A 24,408-nucleotide genomic window follows, 5' to 3' on the forward strand; every position below is an offset into this window, starting at 1 on the left:
ACTGTTGCACATCACCCCGGACTACATTTCCCATCATGCATTGCACTGATTGCACTCAGCACGGATTGCACACAGCTGTTTACACTGATTGCACCCAGCTGCTTCATATCACTCCCTCACTATTTAACACTCACTCTGATCCCTTCCCTCTGCCGAGTATTGTCTAGCGATTATCACTCTCCTAGCGATAGCTACTCTACAGAGCCCCAGGTCGTTTTTCCCAGCCTTAGCCTTAGCCTAGTTTTGCCTTGTCTGTCTCCTTCGGTTTTGATCTTCGCCTGTTTTCCTGGACTTCTCCCTTTAGTCTTGCCCCTGTGACTCTGTCTGCCTACCGTCGACCCACGCTAGCCCTGTGACTATTCTTGTGTCTTGCCCGCCATATTCCTGGTTGCCACTGATTACCCTGCCTGTCTGATGACCATGTCTCTGTCTTCTCCAAATAAAGCTTTGCATATGGATCCGCACGTCTCACGTCTCGTCAGCCCCGTTACAAATCTCATTCAAAATCCCTTTCTTTATCTGCCTGGCATGAGATTAAACCACTACACGACTCACAACACAAGTATCTGAAAAGTTGTTTAGCAATCACACAGTGAAATATAGCAGCATCATTCACACTTAATAGAAAAGATCTCAACTTTCTACAACACATTACATATTGATTGTTAATGTTTAATAAAAATAAAATGGTAAAAATAATATTACGATTGTAAAATTAAGTATGAATATTAAGTAAATCATTGTATTAGAGTATTTTGTAACAAAAAGATGTCATGTAAAATATGCATGACGGAAATGAGAATGAGATTTTTGCATTACAGTTAAGTGAATTTGAGAGGGAAATGTGCACAATCATGAGAACAATATCACATTGCAAAACAATGCCCTAAAAATAGGCTTAATTTTGTTTATGCAAAATAAGAATTCTTATATTTTACCTCTGTGACCTGGACATGTTTTGGTACAGTATAGAGGATGAATATGTTTTCTCTGCACATTACAAATAAACACTATGCATCACTTGCAAAATAAAGTGAGTATTCTGCCAATAAAATGCATGTGCTTCCTGCTCAAAACCCACAGTATACAAGTTTAAATTTCATCTGAACTGTTAACTGCATGTTGGTCAATGTGGTGGAAGCAATGTGTTGCAATGTTTAAGTCATGATTCTGCATTAAAGCAACCTTTTAACTCTTTGATAGTGTCACATGTGTACTTGGCTATAAATTTTTTTACAGGAAATATTCATAGATCTAACTTTATAGACTTGACTTCATTTGGAAATACATGAGCTTGGTTTATTGAGTACATGTACAGTAAATGAACATACTTTCCAGAAGGCCAACAATTCACTAAAAATGTTTTTTTTATTGGTCTTAATTTGTTGAGATAGTGAATTGGAGTTTTTTTGTTAAATGTGAGCCAAAATCTTCACAATTAAAAGAACCAAAGACTTAAACTACTTCAGTCTGTGTGCATTGAATTTATTTAATACACGAATCTCACAATTTGAGTTGAATTACTGAAATAAATGAACTTTTCCACAACATTCTAATTTATTGAGATGCACCTGTAAAGTGCTTGTATTGATGCTCTACTGCAGTATATGGCTGGAAAAACAAACTACTGGGTGACACATCCGTGTGTTTTTTTCAGAATCAGAATCAGAATCAGAATGAGTTTTTATTGCCAGGTATGTTTACACATACGAGGAATTTGTTTTCATGACAGAAGCTCCACAGTGTAACAGAATGACAGTGACAGAACAAAAACACAGATAATAAAAAATAGAAAAATAGAACAAGTAACTAAGGAATAATTTTTGCTGCAAAACAAAGCTTTCACTCTTAAATATTAGATATAAAAAAATATTAAATGTGACCCTGGAGCACAAAACCAGTCTTAAGTTGCACGGGGATATTTGTAGCAATAGCCAAAAATACATAGTATGGGTCAAAATTATAGATTTTCCTTTTATGCCACAAATCATTAGGATATTAAGTAAAGATCGTGTTCCATGAGGATATTTTGTAAATTTCCTACCGTAAATATATCAAAACTTTAGTTTTGATTAGTAATGTGCATTGCTAAGGACTTCATTTGGACAACTTTAAAGGCTATTTTCTCAATATTTCGATTTTTTTTGCACCCTCAGATTCCAGATTTTCAAATAGTTGTATCTCGGCCAAACCTAACAAACCATACATCAGTGGAAAGCTTATTTATTTATCTTTGAGATGATGTACAAATCTCAATTTCGAAAAATTGACACTCAAGACTGGTTTTGTGGTCCAGTGTCAAAAAATGTACAGAGATTGTGTCTCAAAATCTAAGGAGATGCCTGCTTAAACGCGTTAAAAACGCAGTGTGATAGCCTAATATGCTGTCTAGGTAGGGCACTACATTTTGAAACACAGCTAAGTTAACTTGGACTTTTCCCGGAGCAGAGGAGACCCCGGATGAAATAAATCGAAACATTTGGAACTGACAAAATATATGTTTCTATGTAACTTACGGTATATTATTTGTTTATTGTTGTATCTAGTCTGTAAGTTTACGTTCGTGTACCAGCTGACGTGGAAACACTCACCTGACTCGCTTTATAAAACTGTTTCTTTAGTCCGGCAACAGACATCTTTGCGTCGGATCCTTTCGCTTTAACAACTTAAGATTTAATTTAATTCACCCAGTATTTAAAAACAAAACTCTAGGCTTCTAGAGAACTGTGAAAAAGCAAACTCTCGCAATCTCTTCTTCCTGATCGGACCTGCAGTGAGCGCGTCACACCACATCTACACTGCGACGCGACGCGACTAGAACGCTCCCATGCACGCGTCGCGCATAATAAGAGAGTTCTGATTGGTCGACTGGTTGCCAACGTCAGGATTTCATCGCTCACATTTGTAGCATGTTTCAAAAGCTTCCAGTACTAAACATGTGACGTTCTTTCAATGTATTTATATTACGTAATTTGTATTGTTGTAGGTATTTTGTTATGCATCTCTGGCAATAGAAGAAATAATAATGAGGCGTAACTATCTGATCTGATTGGCAGATTGAGTGCGTCGCGATGCTTGCAGAGATAAAAACTTAAGATTGATCTACCTGTGTGTTTAACAGTTTGTTACTACGTTTTCGCTAAAAACAGCATGCAGTCAGACAGCATTAATTCATTGAAATCCATAAAAAAATATATATATATTAAAAAGACCCCATAACAAAAACGCCTATCCCCACCTACATTATATATCATTTTTGATATGCCAGAGTGTCATATAAGTATATTATGAGATTCAACTGAACTGAAACTAAGCTGAAATCAAATTCAGTGAAGTAGACAAATCACAAGCGACAACATTTCTTTTTCAAGAATAAAATCCATCTTTAGTTTTTATTTGTTTTATTTCATTTTCTTTCATTTAGTCATATTCTGTGTCTTATAATTCCGGCTAAAAGAACCTGTAATAGTACATTAGCAGAAAGAGGAAAGGTCTTTGACACTTTGTGATTGACATTCACAAAAAATATATATATTTAAATATAGCTACAGGACACAGTGATCAAGAATACGGGTCTCCTATTCGGTGCAAAGTGTGTATGTGTGTGTGTGTGTAGTCGGCAGAGGATACTGGTGAGAGAGAGACCAGCCATCTCCCTGAGAATCAATCTTTTTTTGTGTGAAACACACAGAGCAGAAGCATTTCTTCTACAAAAATGAAATAAACTTGAAACCACAGAAATTGCTTTACAGGGTGACTGAATGAGACAAACACAATTTCGTCTTTACAGGAAGGCATGCATCAAAGGCCTAGAGGTGGGGATTGTCAAACCAACACATTTAAAAATACATTACACAGACAGAACTCCCATACTTCTCATTCTTAAACAAGGGCAGGCTACACTCCTTGATGGGAGATGCTGTAATGTTGGGCACACAAAAAGAAGACCGATTTCCTCTTGTTCATTAAAAATCGAGATACAACACCACATTTGATCTCTCATACAGAATACAAGCTCATTCATTTATATGAATCGCCTTAACCAGTTGTGTAGTATATACAGTAGTACTATAAACAATACAGTGAACCTCGATGGCAGAGAGCTCCGTCGAATCTTTGTTTTGGTGCAAGAGTATGGAAAAACAGGATGGAAGGATGCGATCCGGGCCACAGAAATGGACAAAATGAGATGCATTCAACAATTTACAAAATAATACAATAGAAACCACACTGGCCACAAGATGCATGTGGCATATCTGTACCCGAAACCTGCTGGACTGAGCTTCTGAATCAGTTTCTCTAGTTCTTTTCTTCAGGTTTGTGAAAACAATGCTTTAGCATGTGAAGCCCACCAGACAGGTGATCCTTTTGGAGGAAGTGTCTCATAACATCAGGCTGGGGTCATCAGGGTCGCCCCAGCTCTGTGTGTGTGTCCCAGAGAACAAGCTGTTGAAAAGCCATCCAGCTTGGCTCGGAATAACTGTCCATCTCCTGTAAGTGTTCCATCCGGATCACTTATAGAGGGCATGTTCCGGAACAAAATCCATGCCAGTTCATCTTTTGGGTCCGGTATTCCCATGCACATGCTGGAGGAACTCAAAAGCCGGCTGATGAAAGTCCTGGCTCATTGGTTTTTTAAACATTTCTCTTCCTGCTCCACCTTTCTGTCTTTCTCTTTCTTGACTTAAATGTACTAATTCATTTACATTCCTATTCAAAATAATCTTTTAGAAATGTCCATATGAATTAAATGAACATTTAACTTTTTTTAATCTAAAGTGGCATTTACAAGGGAAGGGGATGTGGGACTGAGGTTACTCATTGCATTAAAATGACAAAAATAAAATAAGATGCAGCACCAAACACTGTCAAAATGTGCCTGAGCAAACAAGAGCATGTGTGGGTGGAACAAATGTGTCAAATGTTGTATTTGCCAATAGAGTGCAACAGTCTGATTCCGGAAGTTTTTTTTTTTAACAATAACATCTGTTTAAACAGCTCTGAGGTTGTTAACTGATGGTTTATACTTTGGTAAAGCAATCTTTTTCACATTATGTTTACAACAAGCATGTTTAACAGCGGAATTTGTCATGGAAAAACTACATTACCCATGATGCTGTGAGGACAAGCTCACCAATCAGAGAGTCGCAAAGGCAAATCTCAGCAAAACAGCTTGCAGGGAACGCAAATGACACGAGTCAGTCAAAATTCTTAAATATTTGTATATATATGCATATCTTGAAATACACTTAAAATATACTATTTCTTTTGATTAAATCCAAAACTTAAAAAACATCATTTTTAACTCTATTTTCAATCGAAGTGCTTGGGATTGTAGTTTTTTCCCCTCACTAAAGCCATGAAGTACACAATCTTGTACCTTTTTAGTTTTTTTTGTGTCCAATTTTCAATTAGTTTCTGCTTGAACTAAAAGTTTGTAATGTAGTAATTTCTTCTCACAGCTGGTTAGTTTGGTTCAAGGCTTTAACAAAACCTTTTTTTAAATCCCTATGGGGGAAAAAATGAATAGAAAAAACACTTCCGAAACCAACACTGCTGAAAAAGTGGACAGGCACTAATGCACTCTATGTAAATTATGATTTTTTTTTATGTATGCATAACCTAAAACATATTACATTTCCCACTTTTCACTTTTTTTGTGTTTTCTGGGTCAGACTTTTGTGCAGAACCAGTTTCAGTCAAACAGATTCCTCACCTTATCCAGTTTCTCAGTAGTGGCTCGGTTCATGTGCAGGCTGTGCTGAAGAGCCACGTAAACTTTCTCCTGGAGCTTCTGCACCTGCTGAGACTCTGCCAACCACGGCCGATCTGAGCAAAATAGAGCAGAGGTTTCAAACTGTGAGAATGTGTCTCATTTCATTCTTGTGTGCAAGTCTGACCATGGCACATATTTCTCTTTCCAAGAGCACATACACCCAGCCTTATAAACCTTTGCTTCAGGAAATTGGTAGCAGACATGCATGCAAGAGTCTCACCTGGAGCCAGCAGGACCGCGGCGCTGAATAAAGCCATTTCCTCATCACTCAGTTGAAGTCGACTCAGACTTTTAGCCAACTCAAAGACAGCGTTCACCAGGTCATCACACCCTACAAATACATAAACATACAGTACACATGCTGGTTACCATGCTGAAGATGAAGAAACAAATTACATTTCCGTTGAGGGCCATAATTTGCTCTTTTGATTTAGCATGAAATGATTTAATGGATCTATTGGGTTCCAGTCATTCTAAAGGAAATTATAAGATGTTCTGGGTACAAAGCTTTAGGTTATTTGTGAGAATAACAGAGATTTAAGCAATAAAGCACAACAAGCTTTGCTTTATCATGGATATCACAGCTGGCCTCTGTTTATATTGTGCATTTTATCATAAAAGGAAGGCTGCATTTAAAGTTTAACAGATCTTTTCTTCCATCATATTCCTTTCGAATATAATGGATTATCAAAAAAGAAAAATGGCAGGCACTTGATTCAATGTATTGGCTGTTGATTGGATATTGAGATGCGTGTTGCGTTCAAAAATGAAGGCAGATGACAGCTTGGAGTAGTTGTGTTTAAGCAGACTAAATGACTGGAGAAGTCCTGCTAATATGTGACCCTGGACCACAAAACCAGTCATAAGAGCTGAATAAATAAGCTTTCCATTGATGTATGGTTTGTTAGGATAGGACAATATTTGGTCGAGATACAACTATTTGAAAATCTGGAATCTGAGGGTGCAAAAAAATGTAATATTGAGAAAGTCGCCTTTAAAGTTGTTAAAATGAAGTTCTTAGCAATGCATATTACTAATCAAAAATTACGTTTTGATATATTTACAGTAGGAAATTTACAAAATATCTTCATGGAACATGATCTTTACTTAATATCCTAATGATTTTTGGCATAAAAGAAAAACCTATAATTTTGACCCATACAATGTATTTTAGGCTATCGCTACAAATATACCCCAGCGACTTAAGACTGGTTTTGTGGTCCAGGGTCACATATCAAAAGTCGTCTGTCATTTTCAGAAGCTGCAGGTGTGATATTTTAATTAAACATTAAACAAGTAATTAAAAAATAAATAAATAAAATTAAACATGCATGGATAAATTTTTCACAATATGATCTGTAACGTGCATTCAGAAAATAGTATGAATTTCATTTCATGCTTTAAGCATACTCAATTTGAAACAACAACAACAACAAATAAAATAAAGAAGTGGTACAATCTACAAATCATTCTACAAGCTTATTCCAAGAATAAAGGTTTTTATTTGATATATTATGTGCCAAGAGTGCTTTCCGCAATGCTTCCATTTAACTTTGATGAGCTATTACTCACCCGAGCATCGCTTGTATTCACTAACTGGGTTAAAAACCCATTAGCTCTTGTGGCTTATTGATTCATAACGCCTCTGCTCTTGCTCTTAAGAGGCTGCTGGTGTTTTGCATTATAAGGTAAAAGAGGATGTGTTTAAAGTGGAATACTAGAGTACTCAATACTGCCTACAATTTTTTTTCCAGATAGTTATGGAACTGTATAAATTTCAAATAGCAGCTTGCTGCTACATTGTTATCACATGCCCTCATTACATTTGACACTAAACCACTACCTAATCTTACCTGCATGTTTAGTTTCGCAAGAGTATCTAGTTATACTACCAAAAATTTTATTTTGCATTTGCAATACATTTTTGTATGTTAGCATCCTATTCTGAATTCACTGATTTCATCTAGTTAAATTGAAATTGAGTAAAACGGAGTGCATTAAATTATGGGATGCCTGAACCCAGTATGAATGTGTCGTACATTGCACATTTTAGCAAATATAGCCGGTCAACCATAGGTATTCTATGTAAAATAGATTACACTTTACTTAAAGCCTTTATATATAATGCTTAGTTTTAATGCATTAATTATGCCCTGTAAGACACCTTATAATGCATTGTTTGATTTCATGAGCAATTGTAACCACAGTTATAATACACTATAATACTTGCATACCTAAATGCATCCAATTCTGTAGATATCCAGACACTCACCGAGAGCTTTGAAGAGCTGAGGAATGGCAAACTTGCCATCAAAAAACATAGTGTTGTTTGAAGAGTTGTAAGCACGGCACATTCGGATCAGCAGGATTTCCAGACATCCTGGAACAGTAATAGAGAGAAAGAGAGGAGGGGAAAAGCAGAAAAGACAGAGGACAGAGACAAGAAGAAAGACAGACACAGAAAGATAAAGGAAAAAAAGAGTGCAGGGGGGAGCGGGAATATGCTCCACCGTGCAAAAATGCAGACAGCAAAATAAAAAAAATTATAATTTTTCTCCAAATATGGGACCATCAAACACCATGAAAATGAAAATTCATTGTGTTTGTGATCGTTTTAAATGACATTCAGTAAAAATTGTTTAGTGAAGGTTTATTTTATTTTTATACGGTAAGCACAAAGAGTAGTAGTAGACAGAATGTTGGAGAAACAAACACAAGAGGAGACAAACGTTAGTGCAAGTTTCAAGTTTAAGATCGAACACCGAAAAACATATACAGAACTGAATCCAGTGGGGCAGATTCACAAAACAGTTGCGCCACTTTTGCACGTCATTATTCTGATGCAAAAGCTGCATTTTATTGTATTAACTATTCTACATGAGCATTAAGTTCATTAAGTTATTGTGTCTCTGTATATTTTTATTAACTCTGGAATCAGAAAATCATTGTTATAAAACGGATAGTTCCGGTCTTTGATTGTGATTGGTTGAGCCGCGTTCGAAGCTGTTGTAAATTACACTACATGTTGGAAGCACAACAATTTCTGAGGAACTACATTGTTTGGCTGAAGAATACTGTTTTTATTTATATCATTACACTTTATTTGCTCTGTTTTATTCTGTGAAACCTTGCTACGTATATGGAATAACCGTCGTGCCTAACAACGCCCCGTAGCTGCTATAAATTCACTGTAAACCACGGCTTCACGGGGCTTATTGTTTAATTGATGGTAAAATAATGGAGAAATGCATTCTATCCAGGCATATTTCCCCAGCACAGTGCAGTCGGGCACACAGGTATTTTAAAAAGAAGAATTTACGGTCTTTGGTATATGGAAACTTATTTCCACAATGGAATGTAAAAAAAAAAAAAGAAAAAGTTATTTTTATCTCAAAATTCTGACTTTTTTACCCTCACAATTCTGAGAAACAAGTCAGAATTGCAAGATGTTAACTTACAATTCTGAGAATTTTTTTACAGTTTGATTTAATTCTATTCTAAGGATTTAATTCTTTAAATTTAATTCTTAATTTGAGTTATAAACTATATACATGTTATATTTCAAAAACATTGGGAGTAAAAAAGTTGCAATTACCTTTATTTGTCCTTTTCCCCCCAGAAATGAGTTTATTTCTCAATTCTGAATAAAGCAGTCCGGATTTTGAGAAAAAGTTAGAATTGTGAGATAAACTGCAATTACCTTTTTTAATTCCTTAGCAGAAATAGGCTTGTTCTTGCTTTTTTTCTTGTTCTCGCAATTCTGAGTTTATACCTCGCGATTAAGAGTCCTTATTACTTAGAGTAAAAAAGCTTGTTCTTATTTTGTTCCTGCAATTGTGAGTATACATCTCACAATTCTGAGTTTGTATCCCGCAAATCTGAAACAATGTTAGAAGGACTGAAAACTGCCCTGTGCAAATTGCACTCAACACTATTTTTGTGGGTGTGTGTGTGTGTTTGCCATTATCTGAACTGCATGTCAATATCTGCTCTCAGAGTATTCTGGATGTAGTATGAAAGACAACACTAAAGAAGCCAAGTGTGTTCTGGAATGGTGTTAGAACATTACCAAATGTGTTTAAACTAATAAAGAGATTGAACAGCCGCTCAGGGCCACATCAGAAATGCCACATTACGGTAGTGAGAGGATAAAGTGATGTGAGTGAGAAATCTGTTGTATAATCTGGGATGACTCATCTGTAATCCGCGTGAGACAAAGGCAGCACTGACCTGCTTTGAGCAGGATGATCTGGTCGTTCTGACAGAGGTCCATGAATCCAGAGATGCGCTTTGCGAACTCTACAACGTACTGGATGGCATTTGTAATGTGCAGGGCGCACTGCTGCCACATCCATTCTGCAGACTGAGTGCACAGAGATTGTTAAAACATTTGTTGACAAAGAGACAAATCAGCAAGCACAGTTGCATGATTGACCATCTATTTATGTATTTGTCTAATATGTCATGTAATATGCTAATGTTGTACCTTGAGCTGAAAGCTGCGGGTTTCTTCAGGTGTGTAGATGTTCCAGGTAAGTTTCTTCAGCTCTTCTGAGCTGTACTGACACGTCTCCAGGTGAGACTTCACGACATTTTGAGTGATTCGCTCTGAACGGAAATTCAACACACATTAACACATTTTCCCTTAGAATTTGTCTATTTAGACGTAAATAAATCCTTAGATAAATGGACTAATTATATGGACAAATTATAATTAAGGTAAAAAATATACACAGATTATATAATCTATAAAAATAACCATATAAAATAGTTCAATTTAATTATTTTGCATATTTACACAGGGCATAATGAAATAGATTTTATATAAATTATTTATAAAAAATGTGCATATATTATATATATATATATATATATATATATATATATATGTGCATTACAAGGCATAATTAATGCATTAAAACGACTTTGATAATGCATCATACATAAAGGCTTTATGTAAATTGTTTTTACAATTTTTTTTTACTGTAATAACACAGTACCAACACAAGAGGATTTTCATTGTATTATAGTAATGAGCATTTTTGAGGAAAATTGTTACTAAAGTAATGTCAAAATGTAATTCATCTTAATTTTGTTATATTAGCATAATGATTAAAACAAATCAAGGACAAGATCATAAAATGAGAAGCTCTAATGACAGCTCACCTATGTCGTGTAGAGAGCAGTTGTCTGGTAGAGATCCCAGGAGAGAGTGCGTAAGAAGACTGTTTTCAGACAGGATATACTCATGCTTCACCCTCACTGCTTCCATCAAATCTGCAGCGCTGGGCGCTGGAGAGCTCTGATTGGACGAACGTCCGCTTCCGGTACTCCCGGACCTTCCGCCGCCCCCAAGCATCTCTAGAGTGCAGTACTCGCTCGCCTCCTCTGGGGTGAGCGGCAGGTCGAACAGCAAACCGTCGGGCAGCGTGGCGATGTCGTCCAGGTCGCTGAGGGTGGAGCTGGAGCCTCCGCTGCTGTAAGGCCGGCTGTGCACGCTGTCTTCACCCGTCTCTTCACGGTCACGTGGTGCCAGACCACCACCCAAACCCACCAGGCACTCCTGAGACAGCTGCTGGTGCCGCTGCACCTCCGCGTACAGGCTGTCCCGCTGTTTCTTTGACATTCGGCCAAACTTCACCGCTACAGAAAGAAAAAGTATTATATAGTCACTTAGTATTACATACCATTAATATAATTGATTTGTAGTGTTTATTTACAGATGTTTTAGTTCTTTTATTCAGCAAGGATGCAAAAACTGATCAAAAGTAGCAGCAAAGGCATTTAGGATTTTCATTCATAAGAAATAGATTTCTATTTCAAATACATGCTGTTTTTTTATTTCTATTCATTAAAGAATCATGAAAAAAATGCATCCACAAAATGTTAAGCAGCACAACTGTTTTCAAAATTGATAATAAGAAGAAATATTTCTTGATCAGCAAATCAGAATATTAGAATGACTGCATATTAATAATGATGCTAAAAATTCAGTTTTGCATCACAGGAATAAATTACATTTTAAACTACATGAAAATACAAAACTTTCATTTTAAATTGTATTAATTTTTGATTAAATAAACAGCAATAAAAATATTAAATAGTAGTAATATTTATTACTGCATAAATGACTGTTTAATTATTTAAATATGATTTTAATTTAATTATAAAATATTTTTGATTGCTTCCATTGTCCTCATTTGTAAGTCGCTTTGGATAAAAGTGTCTGCTAAATGTCTAAATGTAAATGTAAATTATATGTATAAAACTATTAATGATTTATTTGCAAAACTGTAATGCCATACATAAAAAATTATATTTCATTAATAAAAAACAAACACATTTTTCATATAGCCCTAACTGCTTCTCCTGTTTTGTGCAAAATATAATTTCTTGAATAAATATCTAAGACTACTACACAGTACGTGTATTTTTTTAATGGTAAAAATAACTAGCTCTTAATTTATCTTCAAAATATGGGGTCTTAAATTCACACTTCTAATTCTGTTACAGTGAATCATCCAAGCAAAAGAAACATTATACTTGTCATCTGATACATAGACCAGTAGGTCCTGATTCAAGACTATCAATAAATAAAATGTATGACTATGTAAACTACTTTAAATAAACAGGCTCATATGGTTCTAAACATAATGCAGGTATCTGAATTTGATGAAATCATGCACAGGTTCTTCACATTCTCACATCATGATCATTCAATCAATCTAACTGTGACTGAATAAAACCAAATAGCCACAAAAATCATAATTGTTGGCATGAAGTCTTCCTCAGCTGCCCTTTGACCCTGCTTCTCCTCGTGTAGAACTTTTATTTGAGTCCTGGTTTCTAAAATTCAGTTTTCTGACTGCTGGTGGGCTAGACTTGCGCTCACCATCACGGCTCATGCCGAGCGCCAGGCACTTCTGCAGACGACAGTGTTGGCAGCGGTTCCTGTTGGTTCGGTCAATCTGGCAGTTTCTCTGCCGCGAACACGAGTACATGGCATTGTTCTGCTGGCTGCGTCGGAAAAAACCCTGCAAAACAGAAACGTACCTTAGCGTACAGGATGGCTAAGATCAGGTGCGGCTTTCATAGGTGTGCCCTGCCACCGCATGACGAACATAAAGTAATATAAACTGACCCAGAAATCAGAACAAAAACATCGGGATAAAAGATAAGGAGGGACAGAGCACAAAAGGATCATTTTGCTTGCGTATGTAGAAATGAACTCTACAAAGTGCACATCTAGGGTAGGAAAAGAAGGAAATATAATATAAAAATCAATAGGGTATTACACCAGAATTCTTACCTTGCACCCTTCACATGTAATAACGCCATAGTGAATCCCAGAGGATTTGTCGCCACAGATCTTGCATGGTATTACCTCAATTTGAGCTGGAATAAAAAAAAAACAAGCATCGTTTTAAGCATTAAAAGCAAAAACATATGCATGAATCACACAGAAAAGCACATATGCACAAATATTGTTTTGACATGCACCACAAATAATATCAACCAATGAAGATCACAGTCAGATAGGGAGATCTCTCTCGCTTTGCATGGCATGAGGGACAGAAATAGCCAGAGGATTGATTTTCTGACTGAAGGGTGTATTATGTCTTGGCTTTATGAGAGGCCTTGATACGACTCATGTGATCAGTGGAACACAGTGTAGGCACTTTTAGAAACTAGATGCCTGGATTCCATATACAGACAGACATTAAACTGATATTTCCTAATTAACAGTAAACATTATGTAAATAAGTACTCAATTATTGACAAAAACTAACTAAATAAAAATTAATTCATTAATAAATGAAAGGATGAATGGAAAAAAAGTGCTTTATGATAACACAATTATTATGCAATAAAACATACTTTCATAGTTATATGCAAACAATTATTTATTATTGTGGAAAAACAAAAAATAATGAATTCATCAATAAATAAAAGAACAAAATAAATTATAAATAAAAATAAACAATGTGCTAACTACACAATTATTAGGCAATAAAATATTTTAATATTTATATTTAATTATATAAATGTTTTCATATGTAAACAAGTTTTCAATTGACTAAAAAAACTAACTAAATAAAAAGTGAATGCATTAATACATGAAAAAAATTAAAATAAACATGTTTTTATATGTTTAATTATAACAGTTTGACCTAAAAACTTCATATAGATGAGACAGACAGACAGAGATAGATAGATAGATACATTAGATAGATGATAGATAGATAGATCAATGAATTAAAAAAAGAAATGAGTTTTGAGATCACATTTATTATGCAATCATTTTCTTTATTTCATATTTTTCATATAGTGACAATGGAAAAAAAACCCAAAAAAATACCTAAGCTTGCAAAAACATCCTCAGTATAAAAAAAACATCCTCCATTTTGTCTTTCTAGCTCTGTCAGCTGAAAGCAATGACCAAGATACACTGTGGCATGCAATGGAAAAATCTGTGAGCCCTTGGGTGCCCCTCCCGTACCGCTCTCTCTGTAGTGTTATATAACCTTCGTCTGCAAACATTCCACAAACACGCTATTCAGGGCTGCTCAGTCTAATAATGCAGATGTTCCGCCTCCCTGCCACTTCTCACAGCCTATTGGTTTACGTTTGGGCAGATGTGTCTGTGATTGGCCGGCTCTGAGTGTCGCTCTATTCGGCCTGGCTGTAAGCCCATGTGGACTCGCTGTCCTACTGACATACTTTCTCAGTGAAAAGGGGAGGGCGGCTGTGGGCGGATCCTCGGTGCATGCCATTTGAACAGGCCTTTCCCTTCTCTCGGTTAAGGTGGAACTGGTCTCGATGGGAATTTTGACATGCAAGAACAGGGGCAAGACAAAAGAAATGTATTGTATACATTTTTGTCTAGGTAATACTCTGTATAATCAATAAAATGTTATATGAATATTGTGATTACCATTACTATTATGATATTATTTTATATATTAAATAATACATGTTTAACCTAAAATGTTGACGAAAAAAGTGCATTAACACATAATGTGCATGTACTGTGTGTGTGCATATATATATATTTATTATATATATATATATATTATATATATATAATTATTATACAATCATTTTATAAATTCAATTAAAAAAAAACTTTTAAGAGGCTATTCTCATCTTTTTTTAATTGGCTTTTTTATTTAAACCTGCTAGATTTGCTGTTTAAAAACAGTTACAAGTTGAAAAAATGTTTTCTGATGCATTTCATGAGGAATCCTGACCTAAAAATACCTAAATGTACTCATGTGTTTCATATTAGCATCACTAAGGAACCATGATCCTTTAGTTTCCACAGTCTCTTACATCCTAAATGCCATTTGTGTGATATAATGGAGAATAAACAAAACAAAAAAAAAGGACAGATGAAGAATGGAATTATTTATGTGCATGGCGCTTCAGGAAAATGGTTCAAATCTACTTTGAGTGGCAGCCGCTGTTATCGGTGTTTGCGTGCAGGTGCTGTAATGCAATCAGCTTTCAGCAGAGAACACTGTGTTAATCAGTAAAGTCTAACTTGGTGACATAACAAGACGACAGATTAGATTAAGCACAAGAGCACAACAGATTTTCACCATAGGCATTCAGGATAATGCTAAAGGAGCCACTGACCCAACAAATATCACAAGAACAACCTTAAACTTCTATTTTAAAGCCTTGCAATGACAATGCATAAGCTTGAAAGTATAAACAATCATTTAAATGTAGGCAATTGTGTATCATTTTTCAGTTTGGACTAAAGCGCGTGCAATAAGGTTTAGTCGTGTTTCTAATCGCAAATGAATTATCCCACAATGATGCATCTGTCTTGTCACAGTGATGAGCAGAAGGGCTTCTGGTCACGAGGTTGGCATATGTAGGCCAGTGTAAAGAACAATGATTTAACACCTCGCCTATTTTACATAACATAACACATCCCCAAGCGATGTGAAATCCTGATGCTTCACACAGATAGAACAGAATTACGCTGTAGTTTCTGATAAGACAGTCGGTCAGTGTGTCAGTAAGTCACTATTGGTTTCTGCTGTCTGGTCGTCATGAAACCAAGGTCATTCATGCCATGTTCCCATTAAAGACTGCACTGATGCCAACCAAACATAAAATAAGATCCAATCATCTAACGGCTCTAAATGGGAAAACAGCTGCTTTTATGCATGCATCTGTGTGCGTTTTCTTTACCGTGAAGCCATTATCGTCATTTTAGTGTTGACTAAATAAAAAGGAAGGCTTATTATTAGAACACAGAGAATGCGAGTTACATGATGACACAAAACAGACCACGCAAAATGTCCAGGTTTTACATTAAAAAAAAAATTCCTGACAAAGTGCAGATCTGCTGTTTTTCAATAGAGTATATATATATATATCACCCGCTACAGCCTCATGTAGCCTCATGTCCTTTCCTTTCCTTAGCTGCCCTGTGAACATGAGCCACGCTGAGTATATTTAAACACAGCCCCACCTCACGACAGTATGTCCGGACACGTACGCCCGCAACTGCCTTTAACATTTCCTCACGTCCTTCCTCACATAGACAAAATCCTCACTTTGAGCTTACAGACAAAGAGTCTGGATCTTTGATTGAATTCACATATTTATTATGGTTTTACAGAATAACCATAGTTTTAAAGTGGAAACTTTTCATTGTCATCGTAAATTATTGTCGCAGTGCTTTTTATATAAATTTTATATAAATACTATGCACTAGAATTTATGTTCATTTAATTTTATAACATATTTAATAAATGAATTTTTTCCACTATGTGAGAAGAAAGAAAGTGCAGAGTGGGATTAACCATGCAAACTTGCCACTGTCATCGTAAATTAACATCATAGTGTTTATGTTCAGTTTTTATTTGATGATATATTTAATAAATAAATACGTGAGCCTGGAGCACAAAACCAGTCTTAAGTCGCTGGGGTATATTTGCAGCAATAGCCAAAAATACATTGTATGGGTCAAAATTATAGATTTTTCTTTTATGTCAAAAATCATTAGGATATTAAGTAAAGATCATGTTCTATGAAGATATTTAGTAAATTTCCTACCATAAATATCTCAAAACTTAATTTTTGATAAGTAATATGCATTGCTAAGGACTTCATTTGCACAACTTTAAAGGCGATTTTCTCAATATTTTGATTTTTTTTGCACGCTCAGATTCCAGATTTTCATATAGTTGCATCTCGACCAAATATGGTCCTATCCTAACAAACCATACATCAAGCTCATTTATTCAGCTTTCAGATGATGTATAAATCTCAATTTTGAAAAACTGACACTTAAGACTGCTTTTGTGGTCCAGGGTCACATACATACTATGCACCAGAATTATTATTATTATTATTATTATTTACTTTGTGAGAAGAACATAGTATTGACCATGGTACTAATGTGAAAACCCATTATTTTCATGGTAAATTACTGTCATAGTGCTTATGATCATTTCATTACATATTAAATGTAATTAATTATAAATAAATGAATACTTGCTCCAGATTTGAAATGATTTCACTCTGTGTGAGGAAAGAAACAAGACAGTGGAAATTGTTCGGGGAAAAGCCATGCATTATGTATTCTATCATCATTACATAATATCTGCTGCTGAGAAATATTCGGTCAGAGTTTTGGGGCTCTCACTAGTTATAATAATATTTTACTATTTTTATCATAAAATATTATGTAATACAATAAATATTTCCATATAACAACTACATTTTAATTGACTTTATATGTAATAAAATTCATAACGTGATATTTTGGTATCATATATATATATAAAATACGTTTTTTTTATAGTTTGCATAATTAAAACTAATATTTATCGACAAAAATTATAGTAAGTCACCGTTAGGCATGTATTTGTTACATAAATAGGTGAGACTGTTGTAATAAACGCCGTTTACTGGCTATATCAAGATCGAAGTTCAAGTTCAAACTCAAGTTAAAAGCTCGGTGGTGTCGATCATCACCAGCAGACCGCGTGGGTCTGCACGACTCCAGCAAAGCGCCTCCCCTCGCTCGCGTTCTATCTCTCCCTCATTCCCCTGTGAATGCTGTGTAATGCTCAGTGACATAACTAGGTCAGTAGAACAGCAGGTTTGAGCGCTGCTCACACAGCCGGCCATGCTGCCCTGCAAAAACAACAACACGCATCCGACAAACCTCCATCTCCAACACTTACACTCAACAATATCACCACAGCCGCATAGAGCGAGGGTTTAACTCACAACAAGTCGCCTTTCGAGAAATATTTAGATTTAGGAGACTGGACGCGTCACCACATGGAGACATTTTAGCCAGCAAATACATTCATATTTATATTTCCAGGGAATATGTTATTGCTTGATACAGAAAAACCCTCCACTACTTTTACTCTCATTACGTTATAAAACAAACCTGTCAAACATGCCAAAATCACGACCAGCCGCTTCTGTGTCAGAATTCCATGAATTTGATACATTTGAACATCTTCCTATGAATCACTGTAACATTTGAGAGAGAGAAAATGGAACACCAAAGAACGTTTAAACGCGTTACAAAGTAACAAGTGGGCGGCTGCAAATGTGACAGGAAAGCGTTTCAATGTGCGTGAAAACATACGTGCAAACCTTTCTATAGCTAAATGTTTAAAAACTATTTAAAGAGCTTGTTAAAAGCAACATGCAACGTCTGCGTAATAGTTACATCTTACCTCTCATTTTAATCGCGGTTTCTTGATTCTCCAAAGTTCACTGGGTGCGGAGAAATATTGTTCAGACTAATATTAACATAACACAGCTACCCGAATGAAACTTTTCAGCTCCGAATGTGAGCATTATTAGGAAAATAAAATAGAAGAAAGGTCCACAAAGTAAATTCGCGTCTCTAAAGGTCTTCTGTTGCGCTTCGGGTACAAACAAATGAAAGTCGCTTTGGTCGTGTGTTATGGCGCGGTATGAACGTCGTCGTCGTCGTCGTCCTCCCTCTCCTCTCTCCTCTCACTCTACCCTGCTAACCTACTTTCAGACGCGTGGAGTCTCACATGATCCCACTGCCGCTCATCCACTCAGCGCTTAAGGTGGGACTACAATTCAGTCATTCAGAATGCTTTTCATTGTAACGCAGTCAAATCAATTGAATTAATTCAAAGTAAATTGGGTACTAGGGGACACTAGAGGACAGAGGACAACTGCACTGTAAAAAAAAGAAGAAAGCCACACTCTAAAAAATGCTGGGTTAAATAGTGTAGTACTCAAAGTGTAGGCCTAATGAATTTATGATTGCAGACTCGTTTTATCACCACTTTTGATTTGAAAAAATAAACCATAACTCAAATGTGCACTCTAAAAAATGCTGGGTTAAATACAACCCAGTGCTGGGTAAAATAGGGACAAACCCAGCAATTGGGCTGTTTTGACCCAGCGGTTGGGTTACTACCCAGAAGGTTGGGTTAAACATTTAACCCAACTGCTGGGTCAAAACAACCCAATTGCTGGGTTTGTCCCTATTTTACCCAGCACTGGGTTGTATTTAACCCAGCATTTTTTAGAGTGCACATTTGAGTTATGGTTTATTTTTTCAAATCAAAAGTGGTGATAAAACGAGTCTGCAATCATAAATTCATTAGGCCTACACTTTGAGTTGCATCTAAAGGGTTAGTTCACGCAAAAATTAATTACTCACCCTCATGTCATTCCAAGAAATTCCGTCTTCGGAACACAAATTAAGATATTTTGATGAAGTCTGAGAGCTCTCTGACCCTCCATAGACAGCAACACAACTGCAATGTTCCCAGCTCCAGAAACGTAGCAAGGACATCGGTAAAACAGTCCATGTGACATCAGTGGCCCAACTTCAATTTTGTGAAGCTACGAAAATACTTTCTGTGCACAAAGAAAACAAAAATAACAATTTATTCAACAATTATTTTCTCAGAGTTTTTTATTTATTTATTTTTATTCAGTTTATTTGTACAGGGACAACGCACAACAACAGTGTTGTGCCAGAGTTAGCTATAAAGCTCATTTGCATCTGCAGTCCCAGAGTTACCGCCTTCCGCCATTTTGAAGAGTACCGTGACACATGCGCGCGCTTTCCCCAGAACATAATCAACATAATCAGCATTTTTTATGTTCAGCATGTGTGTATTTTCTCGTTTTCGTTCTGGGGAAAGCACACACACTAAAAAAATGCTGGGTTATTTCAACCCAACTTTGGGTCAAATTTGGTTAAAAATTTAATGTAAAAATGTAACCCAACGGTTGGGTTAGTCCATATTTGACCCAAAGTTGGGTTGAAACAACCCAGCATTTTTTAGAATGCACACTTGAGTCGTGGTACTCTCCAAAATGTCGGAAGATGGGAACTCGGGGAGAAGAATTGTTTAATCAATTTTTTTTTCTTTGTGCACAAAAAGTATTCTCGTAGCTTTAAAATGTTTAAAGGGATAGTTCACCCAAAAATGAAAATTCAGTCATTAATTACTCACCCTCGTGTTGTTCCAAACCCGTAAGACCTTCGTTCATCTTCGGAGTACAAATTAAGATAATTTTGATGAAGTCTGAGAGCTCTCTGACCCTCCATAGACAGCAACACAACTGCAATGTTCCCAGCTCCAGAAACGTAGCAAGGACATCGGTAAAACAGTCCATGTGACATCAGTGGCCCAACTTCAATTTTGTGAAGCTACGAAAATACTTTCTGTGCACAAAGAAAACAAAAATAACAATTTATTCAACAATTATTTTCTCAGAGTTTTTTATTTATTTATTTTTATTCAGTTTATTTGTACAGGGACAACGCACAACAACAGTGTTGTGCCAGAGTTAGCTATAAAGCTCATTTGCATCTGCAGTCCCAGAGTTACCGCCTTCCGCCATTTTGAAGAGTACCGTGACACATGCGCGCGCTTTCCCCAGAACATAATCAACATAATCAGCATTTTTTATGTTCAGCATGTGTGTATTTTCTCGTTTTCGTTCTGGGGAAAGCACACACACTAAAAAAATGCTGGGTTATTTCAACCCAACTTTGGGTCAAATTTGGTTAAAAATTTAATGTAAAAATGTAACCCAACGGTTGGGTTAGTCCATATTTGACCCAAAGTTGGGTTGAAACAACCCAGCATTTTTTAGAATGCACACTTGAGTCGTGGTACTCTCCAAAATGTCGGAAGATGGGAACTCGGGGAGAAGAATTGTTTAATCAATTTTTTTTTCTTTGTGCACAAAAAGTATTCTCGTAGCTTCGCAAAATTGAAGTTGAGCCACTGATATCACATGGACTGTTTTAACGATGTCCTTGTCACGTTTCTGGGACTGGGAACATTGCAGTTGCGTTGCTGTCTGGGTCAGAGAGCTCTCAGATTTAATCAAAAATATCTTAATTTGTGTTCCGAAGATGAACGAAGGTCTTACGGGTTTGGAACGACATGAGGGTGAGTAATTAATGACAGAATTTTCATTTTGGGGTAAACTATCCCATTAACTAGTTTAAATAATAATAATAATAATAATAACCCACACACACACATATAAATTTTTTTGAAAATTTAGATTTTTTTATATGAGTTTCTTTGTCTGTTGAACACAAAGGAAGATATTTTGAAGAATATTGGTAGCTGAAAAGTTGACCATTGACTTTCATAGTAAGGAAAAAGTACTATCAATGGTCAATACCGTCAACTCATTCTTCAGAATATCTTCTTTTATGCTCAACAGAAGAAAGAAATTCATACAGGTTTGGAACAAGTAAAGGGTGAATAAATAATGTCAAGCCATCATTGATTCTGTTACGTTGCTGTTTAATACTGTGAAGCTGCTTTGAAACAATCTCTATTGCATAAAGCGCTACAAAAATAAAGGTGGCTTGGCTTGGCTTGACTACAGTCAGCTCACCGAGTCATTTTACAGTGTCCAGCTCACTGGAAACAATCAAAATGTCACATTTAAATGTTGGTTGCATTTATAATCAATGCCAGTTCTTTCCCATGCGCACACCACCAGACACCCATTAACGAGACATTCAAGGATTGCTCTGCAAAATGGCCCTTTTAGTAATCAAACCAGGCAGAAGAAATCCCTCAGTAATAACGCATAAATAAAAGCTGGTCCTATAATAGTTATGGCAGATGGTTATGCAATCCTTGGAGGCCTGCTGGAGGCTTGAACAGGCTAATTATGCATTATTCGTTTATTTTTGAAGGAGCCATCAACCCTTTAATAAATTTATATTAGGAGAGCTTCTTAAATGAAAATTGTCAATATAGCTGAAAAGGAGATATATTAATCACATTGTACCATTTCAGACAACCAAAAAAATAAATAAAAACGTGTTTCACATTCCATTCAACACAATCCAAGCACCTGGGCATCAAATGATGAGCCAATATGGGAGCCAAAAACAAATCCACATGTGCACCTTTCAAAATCCTAAATGGCAATGATGAGAAGAGAGCGACTGTGTGTGGAAAAGCTCGATGATGCAATTCTCCGGCAGGGGCTCTTATGAAACACAGAGAGAAGATTACAGTAAGTAGGTTAGTGGAGCAAGCAGAGAGCACACAGAGTGCTGCGTTTAAAGTGGCTCCCTGTTCGGCCTCCCCCCCCATCCGTCGCTCCGTCACCGTTTCATCCCTTTCCGCTTCTCGTGTCCACCTCCAGGCTTGAGGTCCTGGGGGATCTGCTTTTCTCCTTGTTGTCTCTTCTGATTCAATCTGTTTATTTCTATGCGTTCAGCAGACTGGCCTGCTGCGCCCCCTGCTACTCTCGGTCTTTCATCTCTCCTCTCATCCGCTCATCTTTCTTGCTCATGCAATAAACATCACGGCTGCAGAAGAAAGTAATCCACCCATAACATAACAGTTTTATTCTTGATTACACACGTATGAATGATAACAGCGATACAAAAGATGTCTATTGCTACATCTTTTGTCTTCGTTAAGTTGTTCGATTTTCTACATTCAACCTTTCCTGTGTTCCCTCATGCGTGTTCAGTAACTAATAGCAACAGCCGTGACATTCTGACCCTAAACTACACAAACGCAGTTAGCGAAGGGATGGGGCAGGGCTGAGCGAACCCAATCGCTACAACGGGTTTGAGAAACAGTGAGAGAGAATATAAAAGTACACTTATGATTCATGATAGATGGATGTGAAGAATAATAAAATGTTTATAGGAAGGCATCTACAACTGACATTTTACAAAAACAGATGTGAGGCTGCAAATAGATGGATTAAAATCTATTACAGGTACAAAAGGTCAATGAATGCAGGAGTTGCACAGTTGGACGCCTTACAGAAATAATCTATGTTTATTCTGAAGATAGAGTTGGTAGTGTTTGCTAATGCTTTGATTTAAACAAAGCCTTAGTAAAAGTATAAAACAAACAAAAAATACAAGTGTAAGTTTATTTTTCTGCTCATCAATACAAAGACAAGGTAAATACATGAGAAAAATTCACACTGCAATCACATAATAGATCATTAACCCTGTAAAGCCTGACATATGAAATAATTGTCAGATTTATTATTTAAAAGGTTTATTGAACTTTAGAAAAAAAAAAAAAAAAAAAAAAAACTAAAAATTTTACTTTTTGTTGAGCATCATATTTCATACATCAGGTTTCTATGGCTCATATAGTATTTTTATGGCCAAAAAGACAAAATTCTGACAGCTTGTAAACTAATATAAGATACTGCATTTATAACAATATAGCAGACTACTTACATAAAATGCATATAAATATCAGTAATCACTCTAGATCTCCTAATAATGGGTCTTAGTAAGATGACATTTAAAAGCTCTTTTTATTATAGAGGCAAAACATAATGCAATGCAACACAATGTTGACCGAAAGATGAACAAATAAGCATTCCTCAAAAGCCTGATGGATCGTATTTGATACTCATATTTTAACATCATTTTCTTAAAAATCCTGTATGTTAAGTTTCTTGAATCCAGTGTGGTAGTTTTGAATGGAATTGTCGTATTTTTAAAAACAATTGGTCCCGGTCTCAATTAAAATCATGTTGTTTTCTTTCTGAAGACACTGACCGGCTCTTTCGGTTCTGGTGGGTGGAAGCAGACCGTGAAACGAATGACGTGTCTGTTCTACTATCAAAAGTATTAAACTTGTCGAGCACCATTTGTGAGATGAATGAAACCTCAAATCATAGTTTACGTGTGCCATTACGTTTCTAAGTATTCAGACCTTCTACTTCTGCCTGATGGAAGATAAAACTGCACTTACACTGAAGAAAGAACCTCACATTTGGGAACCAAAATGTGTTGGTGGGCTGTTTTGTCTTGAGCGGCCTGTAATCACCTCAGATAAAGTGGTCACTGGCACGGTATCCTTTCAAAAGATATACCTTTTTACCTTATTTACCCCATAATAGTACCGTAAACGTACATATTAATACCTAAAGTGTACATATTCTAAATGGTACATATTAGCACCTTTTAAAAGGGTACCACTAGGGGTAAATTAAGTACAAAGTGTACCTTTTGAAAAGGTACCGCCCCAGTGACAACACTTGTACCTATTTTTTTTTTCAGAGAATGTTTGACAAATAATACTAATGCATAAAAAAAAACAAAAACAAAAAAACACATATTGCAA

At 36.1% G+C, this 24,408-nt stretch overlaps 2 protein-coding genes across 3 annotated transcripts in view; both read right to left on the reverse strand.

Annotated features, from left to right (window-relative positions):
* sh3gl1a (SH3-domain GRB2-like 1a) overlaps positions 1 to 2,797 on the reverse strand; it is a 25,287-nt gene extending 22,490 nt beyond the window's left edge. For both annotated transcript variants that reach the window (XM_016292070.1, XM_016292069.1), the window contains exon 1: positions 2,592 to 2,797. In XM_016292070.1, the coding sequence (XP_016147556.1) occupies positions 2,592 to 2,636 (45 nt within the window). In that variant the 5' untranslated portion in view covers positions 2,637 to 2,797. The remainder of the gene's footprint in view (positions 1 to 2,591) is intronic.
* A 2,878-nt stretch (positions 2,798 to 5,675) lies between these two features.
* On the reverse strand, positions 5,676 to 18,783 carry rorcb (RAR-related orphan receptor C b). The gene is made up of 9 exons (XM_016292068.1): positions 18,499 to 18,783; positions 13,086 to 13,171; positions 12,669 to 12,810; positions 10,943 to 11,419; positions 10,263 to 10,384; positions 10,007 to 10,139; positions 8,049 to 8,156; positions 5,997 to 6,107; positions 5,676 to 5,829 (listed from the first exon to the last, which is right to left on the reverse strand). Exons 1-9 carry the CDS (start codon positions 18,503 to 18,505, stop codon positions 5,696 to 5,698), a joined length of 1,320 nt encoding a protein of 439 aa, XP_016147554.1. The 5' UTR covers positions 18,506 to 18,783; the 3' UTR covers positions 5,676 to 5,695.
* Positions 18,784 to 24,408: the final 5,625 nt, after the last annotated feature.

Source organism: Sinocyclocheilus grahami, unplaced genomic scaffold (assembly GCF_001515645.1).
Source record: "Sinocyclocheilus grahami isolate Dianchi unplaced genomic scaffold, SAMN03320097.WGS_v1.1 scaffold280.1, whole genome shotgun sequence".
Classification (NCBI taxonomy): domain Eukaryota; kingdom Metazoa; phylum Chordata; class Actinopteri; order Cypriniformes; family Cyprinidae; genus Sinocyclocheilus; species Sinocyclocheilus grahami.

Bases quoted from the DNA above. Each gene is read 5' to 3' on its own strand.
- rorcb (XM_016292068.1), bottom strand. The intron at 10,140-10,262 runs GTACAACATTAG...CTGTGCACTCAG, and splicing joins CCCGCAGCTTTCAGCTCAAG to TCTGCAGAATGGATGTGGCA. The intron at 8,157-10,006 runs GTCAGTGCTGCC...TTACTGTTCCAG, and splicing joins GATCATCCTGCTCAAAGCAG to GATGTCTGGAAATCCTGCTG.